Genomic DNA, 8,983 nt, shown 5'->3' with positions numbered 1-8,983 from the left:
TGGTGTGTCTACGGTGGGGATGGCGCGTGGTGGTGGTTGCAGTGGGGCGTGGGTGGCGGTGGTAACGGTGGCGGGTGGGTGGCGCTGGTGTTGGCGATGGCCGCATGGTAAACGGTGGCGTCAGTGCGCGTGGTGGCGGTCTGGTTCGGTGCAGTGGCTGCGGCGGCGGTGCCTGCCGTCGTGTGTGCGGTGCGCGGTGATGCCGTGGCCTGCCGGCCGTCGCCCGGTGCGGTCCGCGTCGGCCTCTGCATGGTGGTCCGGGGTTCGTCGGTGGTCGGCCAGCGGTGGGCGGCAGCCTGGCGTTGGCAGGACAGGTCCCGCCGTGGCCCAGTGGTCCGGCGGCACCGCCGCGGCTGCGTGGTTTGGTGAGTGCGGTGGTGTTGTTGAGTGTAATGGTGGGTGTTGGTGTCTGGTGTTAAATTAAGTGTTCAATGTGGGTGAAAACGTCGGTGCTGCGCGGTGCCGTCGGTGTAGCCAGGTGACCGAAGTGGTCCCGGTGAGATATCCGTCTGGCGGGTAGCAGTGGGTGGGTGGATGATGATGGTAGGTCGTCGCCCAGTGACGGGTGATGTCGATGAGTGACTGATGGTCCGTAGCGAGTAGCGGGTCGGGTGTGTTGATCGATGATGATGTTCAGTGGCCCCCGGCGGGAGTAACGGGTGATGGTGATGATGATGAATGGTCGTGCCCCCCCGGCCGTCTCCGTCGCGCCGTACGCGTGATGATAATGCCATCGGTCGTCGCCCGGCGCTAGCGGGTGATGGTATGCATGATGAATTCATGGCCAGTAGCGCGTGTGGGTTGATGTATGATGATGTCGTGGGCGGTAGCGGGGCTGATGTGGATGATGATGATTGCGTCGTGGCGTGAGGGTGGTGGGTTTGATGATGAATGTCTGCGCGTAAGCGAGTGTGAGTAGGGTTCTAGTGGGGGAAAACCTTCTGGTCATGATTGTGGTAGCTCTACCTACAATACCCTTCTCTCTGCCACTGTGGCAGTAACTCGCTCCTGTCACCCACAAGTTCCTGTTACAGAGCGATGGGATGGACACAAACAGAGCCACTGTGGCAGACGAAAAAGCTACATGTGTAGAGCTACGGTAGGTCCTCGTCTGTGTGATGCCTACACGTCTGTGGGTGTGACACAACGTGGTACTGCATTCAAGATCGGTAATCACAACTCGGCGCGAAGACAAAGCGAAACTGAGAATCACAGATGTGTTCACTTGTCTATCACCCGATGAAGTCACCGATTCTTCAATGGCACCGCATCAATGTCTGACGAAGGACTGAATGAAACCACGCAGCCATTCACACGCGTATTTCATTGCTATCCTTTCCAAAGAGCTTCTATATGCATATATATATATATATAATGGTGTATATACGTGGAGGTGTAAATGGCAGACGGTGCATGCGTACGTGCACGTACGTACATACCACGAATTCCACACGGGAGCAGCACTATCGCTTGCCGAGACTGTGTCCGGGACCACACGGCAGCGCAAAGCACCCCCTACAGGGTCCGTGCTCTAGATGCGCCTCTTTTGAAGTGAGAAACTCCAGCGTTGTCCACGGTGAAGGATGGACACCCAAAGCTTCGTGGAACAAGTTGTAACACGCTTTCCCTCTCGTCGGAATGGAGGGACTGATTTTTTACTATGACCGTTTTTACTATATGACGCGTAGGTTCGAAGATACCATCAGTAGTTAAACCCTTACCCCCCAAGCCACGGTATGGCCGGCCGAAAAGCCCCCGACGAGAGAGAAAAAGGATTTCGGAAGAAAGGAGAGAGAGAGAGATAGCAGAAGAGAGAGCAGACCAGAGGAGAGTGAGAGAGAGAGAGAGAGAGAGAGAGAGAGAGAGAGAGAGAAGGGCAAGTGTTGGAGACAACAAGGCGCTGGATCAGTAGATAATAGTAAGTAGAGAGTTGATATAGCTCTCTGCACTCCTGCTACTAGTGATATATATTACCGACATATTTCGTGTTGTACCCGCACACACGCACGCACGCCCGCACGCACTCACGCACGCACGCCCGCACGCACTCACGCACGCCCGCACGCACGCACGCACGCACACACACACGCACGCACACACACACCACAATAACATATATATATATATATATATATATATATATATATAACGATTACCTTATTAATAGTTTTTGTCAATTCAGACATATGGATCAGTTATGCTACGTGTAAAAGGTTGATGCTAAACAGCACATTGTACGATAAAACATAACGGAACGAATCGATTCCTGCTCGTAAATTCATTAATCATCAAAAACCAGTAGCTGTCGCTCCAGTACACCGAAACTCATCGACTTTTATAAGTGCATCCCTCATGTACGTACGAGACCATTCACGCACAACGAAACAATTGCTTCCACCATTACTGATCACGAAAATAACTTTAATTGTGCGGAGTCGTCACCGTGTAACTAGCTAGTACTATAAGAATGCTGCACATTACTCTCCCCGCGTGCTAGAAAACTCGTTTCGAGTAGATAATTATATATGGATATTCATAGAGACATTATATATACAGATATCATGCATGAATGTCTTAGAGAAATTCTAAGCTCACTTGATAGATCTGCTTCTAAAATCATCTGAAACATGAAACATTGCAAGATTACTCACGCCTGAGAGATATCTATATAGATTATCTATATAATAGGACTCTCATGTTGCTAGCGGTGAGCAGTGCCGCCTGGTGGCAGCTAGGGTGCAACAGCAGCAGCACAGCCGGTGTTGTGAGAAATTAAAGCGTGTGACGGGCCATTTCACTACTCGCACACCAAAACACATCACCCATTCAACAACCTTGCTGCCATGTCCAGTGTGTTTACAGCAAACCTAACGCACTGCCAACCCGCAGCTGAGACGGCAGCGGGGAGATGTGAGTCAGTTCGCACACAGCCGATCTAGTAGAGGCCCACGCATGTCGGTACAATCACAATAGAACCTGTGTTAGTGGTAACCTCTATATATAACGGACGCCTATAAAGGTTTTCCCATGAGTGACACTTATAGACTGAAACCAGATCTGTAGATGCAACACTTGTCTATAAAGGACAATTTTGGTGTTCCCCTTATATTTATTAAGTGATAGTTATATAGAGAAACCAGCTCTTTAGAACCGACACCTGTCTATAAAGTGGACTTTTGGCAGCTCCCTTAAGTAACAATGAAACCACCTCAATAGGACGGAGATTTGACTCCAAATGGCACTTTGGCGTATCCTGTGAGCGATCAATAGTATATGATGTTTATAATTACATGGATAAATAATATGTTGGTATGGATACATGATATATCTAGCAACTACATGATGAGCTAAACATGATGACTTACACAAGAGATCGTGAGGAAGAAAACTTGTGAAGACCGTACTTGGTATAAGACGTACGTATGTATAACACTATATAATAAATCATATCCATCCATACAGCATAATTAGTAGAAAGCCATCAATTCCTATATACCGCTGCACGCGTGCTCTGATATTCATCGACAAAAAGTACGTCATTTAGAACCAGTGTAATAGACAGATCAGCGGGTGGATAATCCGTCACATAAGCAGTCCCTTCCATGCACTCCCCCTACAGATCAGTGGGTGGATAATCCGTCACATAAGCAGTCCCTTCCATGCACTCCCCCTACAGATCAGTGGGTGGATAATCCGTCACATAAGCAGTCCCTTCCATGCACTCCCGACTTGATTCATAGAAAAATTAGGCACTCGTAATCAAGTCTATAGGATTGCGGAATATACAGGCGACAGTTCCCCAATTCGATCTCAACATCATGTGCGTGTGTATCTATCATACAACCTCGTTCTACGTGCGCATACGTATCTATCGGTACCATTAGGCTGAACCATATCAAGCTATGTATACATAGGTTCCAGCACTACCTGTGTAGTCCTTCACTGCGTCACAGCTACTGGATTATGGCTTCAATCTTGTAGCAAAACAAAGAACTACACGGGTTGAGCTGATGACATTAGATTCATTATAGGAAACAAACGCGCGATGGTTACGCAACCTGTTGCTTCGTTATGAATGTTGAATAGATTAAAGGTAGTAAGTGCCTTGAGTTTATAGGGTAAATCTACTCATCTGTAGTGTGATGTCTATCCACACATTGCTGTTCTCACTCATGCAGCCCTTATACAGTCAAACGTTTGAGGGCAACAGACACAGAAGGCACCTGATACATAAAAATAATAAAACTTCTCGTTTGAACAGAGAGAGTGTGTCTACGTTGTAAAGCCGATGCACATGTCAACGACACGAGAAGCGTCTGCCAACAGTGGCATCAGAACCACTGCAGCGTTTGTTGTAAATATTATCAAACCAACCCTTCTCAGCAGCGACATTCGAATCGAGTATCAGGATAACACAGGACACACGCGCAGCGAATGAACTCCCCGTTCCCCTCCCCCAGTTCACGCCCTCTTCCCGCATCTCATCTCTTCTGGTAGGTGGTGCCCCCTGCAGGCGATGCATGACGTTGTCGTGACCAAAGTGCATTTCCGTACTTTGCCCGTAAAGGAAACCAGTAAGTCATCTATCGCGACCGACGGCGTCTGCTCTCGTCGACGGGACGCCGGAAAAAACAACCGAACAGCACTTCGCCGTGTCGAGCAGCCGCACATGTGCCAAGTGAAGCCAAGAACAATAGAACGCGTGCGCGTGAGCGCAGGAACCCTGCGTGTGAGCATTGTGCGCGGAGGCGCCGTGGGTGCTACACCGCAACTGGATGCGCTTATCGTTCGTCTGCTGGTGGCGGGGACGGACTGCCGTTTGGCTGAACTTTACCTGACCTCTGTCTGTCGATGCAGCATTGGAAAAACATGGCGCACGGGTTAAACGGCTGGCAATGGCGCGAGCTTTCTGTACTCGCGCATGCAATGGGGGATCTACGTGGCAAAAACAGAAGCTTAAAGCTTCCGACACGTAACAGCCCATCGTGTGCGATGTCGCTCTGGTTACGTAACTTCAGAGGTAGATAATGACAAACGTGTTTGTCATTATCTACCCCTGAGGCCGCAATTAAAAAAATCTTTGTTTGCCCTCACCCGACCCAGGCTAAAAAGTTTGGGTGGGTAGGTAGGTATTTTTTTTAGGGGAGAGCTTTTTACAAATTCAGCATGGTGTCTACATGCTCGGGTGTGCTTGTGTGGAGATACCTTTTACGTTAAATGTTTGTTTTGCTTGGTACATATAATGTATTGCCTACAGATTTATATAATGTACAGCGATACAATTTGTAAAACAAAAAAAGAATGGGAAAGATCAATAAAAATTTTTGATCGACCCCTTTTTGGCGGGCCGGTCGGGTGAAGGCAAACAACCAATATTTTTATTATGGCCTGGTAACTTCTATGGACTGCATTTGCAAGCGAAAACCATAGATATAGAATAGAGATGATATACACTGACCTGATAACGTCACTCAATGCTATATAGATTTAGCTCTAATGCTATAGAGGTAGGCCTAATGCTGTAGAGTTAGTCGTAATGCTATAAAGTTGAGTACAATGCTATAGAGTTAGATATATTGCTATAGGATTAAGTATAATGATATAACATCCTATAGTTGCTTTGCCAACTGATATGAGAGCTTTGCGCACCAAAGGCACCGACATGTTACTACTTGATAATTTATACAATAATAACTATTGATAATATTGAATCGATTGATAATAGAAAATAAGTTTAATAACCGATTGGCAGGGAACCCCACGTCAACCACTGCTAAAAGGTAGTAGGTTACTGTTTGTGTCATACAGGATTCCACAAGCATGCCACTGGGCACACAGATCCTTGTCCTATACCCACCGAGATTTCATTACACCTGATGGTAGAATAATCACTCTAGAACACATAACCACCTGAGCACGCTCTAGAATGATCTGGAACAGATATATTTTGCTGTACGTTTCTAGATCGCTCTACGACATTCAATGGTGCCTCAGAACACTCTAGAATACACTTGCTAGGAGTGTTCTAGAAACCTCTGGAACATACGCAAACTAGAGTTGTTCAACGACACTATGGATTGTGAAGTTTGGCTGGACTGAAGGTAGTTGACAGGCGTTCTGAAACACTCTGAAACATGTTCAACCACGAGCGATCTAGAAAACCAGAACGCATCAAATCTGGCGACATTCCAGGACACGCTAGAACCTGAACAATCCGGTGTGCTTGACTACTCCAGAACGTATAGTTGTTCGTATATATATACGTGCGTACGTAAACGCACGCGCCCGTGCAGTACAACGACAGTTTACAACCCGGACACGATCTGGAACAATCTAGGACACGTACGGCCCACCGAGCGGTCCAAGTCACATGCCGCTCTGGAGAGTTTATCCCACCACTGCGTCCACATCAAACACCTTCGCACATGTCTGATGCGTGTGCATCGCAGGCTGGCGGACGCGAATCAATCAATATTGCTTGTACCTCTGTTTGTCGTTCTTCTTGCCGGCGCGGCCCTTGCGACTCATGACTCCCGACATTCGCACGCGGAGATCTTCTAGCGTGTCCACCGACGCGTGGTCGCTGTCGACCTGCCAGCAACAGAGCAGCCTGTTACATCACGAGCATGTGCACACACGCACGTGTACGCGTGAACGCACGCACGCACGCGCGCACGTATGAACGCAAGTATGCACGCACTCGGGCACGCACACACGCACGCACGTACATAGATTGGTTGAGGAATATAGAAGACTTCCCACGCTTACACACACGCACGCACTCACGCACGCACGCACGCACGCACTCACGCACGCACGCACGCACGCACGCACGCACGCACGCATAGATTGGTTGAGGAATATAGGAGACTTCCCACGCTTACACACACGCACTCACGCACGCACGCACGCACGCACGCATAGATAACATCAGGAGTGAATCATAATAGATCTATTATAGAATATGATAGAATCTATTATTATTCACTCATAACATTGATAACATTCACAGTTAAATGAACAATTTGGAGGCGCATTTCCGTCGCTCACACACATGCCTGCGCACACAAACACAACCTCACCCTTACATAATCACATTCAATATAAGCTAATCCTGTCTCTATCCTCACCTCTCACAGAAAACACGCGTTTCTAAGCATAACCACAGGCAGCAGGAATATACTATCAGGAGCTTATAAAAGGAAGTATAAGTATTAGTATAAGAAGTATAAGTATAGTATAAGTATAAGTAAAAGGAGCTTATAAAAGTTCCTTTTATAAGCTCCTGATACTATGTAGTATATGCTTTATACAATACACACTATCAATATATATATATATATATATATATATGATATACTAAACTAAACAAGATACTATACCTCATCTTCCTCATCATCAAGCCCACTGGACTCTTGCGTGAGATTTTTTCTAGAGTTTCCCATATTTGGCATGTTCCTTATCGATTCGTGTCTGACCTTGTTTGAGATCATATGCTCTGCGTCATCTTCCTCGATCTCCTGCTCCTCCACGCGCTTCCCCTCACGATCCAGTTCGTCCTCCTCTTCCTCTTCTTCCTCCTCCTCTTCTGCTCCCCCATCATCGTCATCGAAATCTGTATAATGATAAACACAATTAAGCAAGAGATTAATCTCTCTCTCACTCTTCGCCCCCTCCTTCTCTCTCGCTCGCTCGCTTTCTCTCTCTCTCTCTTTCTCTTTCTTTCTTTTTCTCTCTCGCTCTTTCTCTTGTGCTCTCTTGTTCTATATATATCTCACTCTCTATCTATCTCTTTCCCTCTCTCTCTCTATCTCTTTCTCTCGCTCTTTCTCTTGTGCTCTCTTGCTCTATATATATCTCACTCTCTATAGATCTATCTCTTTCCCTCTCTCTCTCTCTTTGCTCCCCTTTTCTCTCTTTCCATAACTCACTCTCACTTTCATTTGTGCTTCCGCTTGCTCTCTATCTCTCTCTCTCTCTCTCTCTCTCTTTCTTTCTCCCTTTCTCTTTCTCCCATTCGTTCACTCATGCGTCGACGTGACAGATGTGCCAGGCTGCATGACTAGGAGAACAGTAATCATTGACGCTCACGCACCCAATCGCACATCACTCGTAACCAAACAACTAACGCTGCCTAACGTGGACAGCCTGGTATAAACAAATCTCCTATTGTCCTACTGCAGGTTAATCAACGGCTACATTACTGGACTTACTAATCAATGGGACTATTATGAATCGCTTACCACCAACAACCGGCTAGTGACCGATGACTCATGGCCAAAATAATTATACGTTACTCAGCTTAACTAGAACCACGCTTGTATATGAGTACACCACCCTGCCTCGCGAGTGCAGTGCCTCGAGAGTGCAAATCATTATTTTGTCATTTTGGCCCCATTCGGGGGGCACGGCCCCCACAACTGTGTTGCTTTGGTTATCGTAACACGCTTCGTGCAGCAAAGTTACTCGTTTTTACGTGGCTGAGGTTGTTATAAATGTTATATGCTGTTATATGTTATATGCCTTGTTATAACAAAGGCACTCAAAAGCCATTTCCTAAGTGCGAATGAAGGAAATTAGTATAAAGTGCTTTGCTTGTAAAAAGGCCTCCACAGCAGTGACCGAAGCGAGACTGAATGGACCTAGCTAGACCTTTACGCCCAAAGTTCTGAATGCTAGCAATTAGGCCATCGAGACTAGTTAATGAGGCTAATTATGTGGACGGATGAGGATTGCATGTGTAGCTACACCTCCCACACACAATTATTGCATTAGCGAAGGAGGGTGGGTCAACGTTCCACAGGCAGGCCCCATACCACCTGATGCTGAATCTCTCACCAGAAATGCTGAATATCTCACTTGAGATGTTGAATATCTCCTGACATGCTGAATATCTCACCTGGGATGTTGAATATCTCACCTGAGATGTTGAATATCTCACCTGAGATGTTAAATATCTCACCTGAGATGCTGAATATCTCAC

General features: G+C 46.9%; 1 protein-coding gene across 1 annotated transcript in view; it reads right to left on the bottom strand.

Moving 5' to 3' along the window:
• The window catches only part of LOC106814359, a 24,496-nt gene that overhangs the window by 2,308 nt on the left and 13,205 nt on the right, over positions 1 to 8,983 (bottom strand). Inside the window, exons 10-11 of the mRNA XM_014818672.1 lie at positions 7,383 to 7,615; positions 6,485 to 6,591 (exon numbers count right to left, since the gene is read on the bottom strand). Of these exons, the coding sequence (XP_014674158.1) occupies positions 6,485 to 6,591; positions 7,383 to 7,615 (340 nt within the window). The remainder of the gene's footprint in view (positions 1 to 6,484; positions 6,592 to 7,382; positions 7,616 to 8,983) is intronic.

Source organism: Priapulus caudatus, unplaced genomic scaffold (assembly GCF_000485595.1).
Source record: "Priapulus caudatus unplaced genomic scaffold, Priapulus_caudatus-5.0.1 Scaffold911, whole genome shotgun sequence".
Taxonomy (NCBI): Eukaryota; Metazoa; Priapulida; class Priapulimorpha; order Priapulimorphida; family Priapulidae; genus Priapulus; species Priapulus caudatus.
This window is presented reverse-complemented; position numbering and strand designations above follow the sequence as displayed.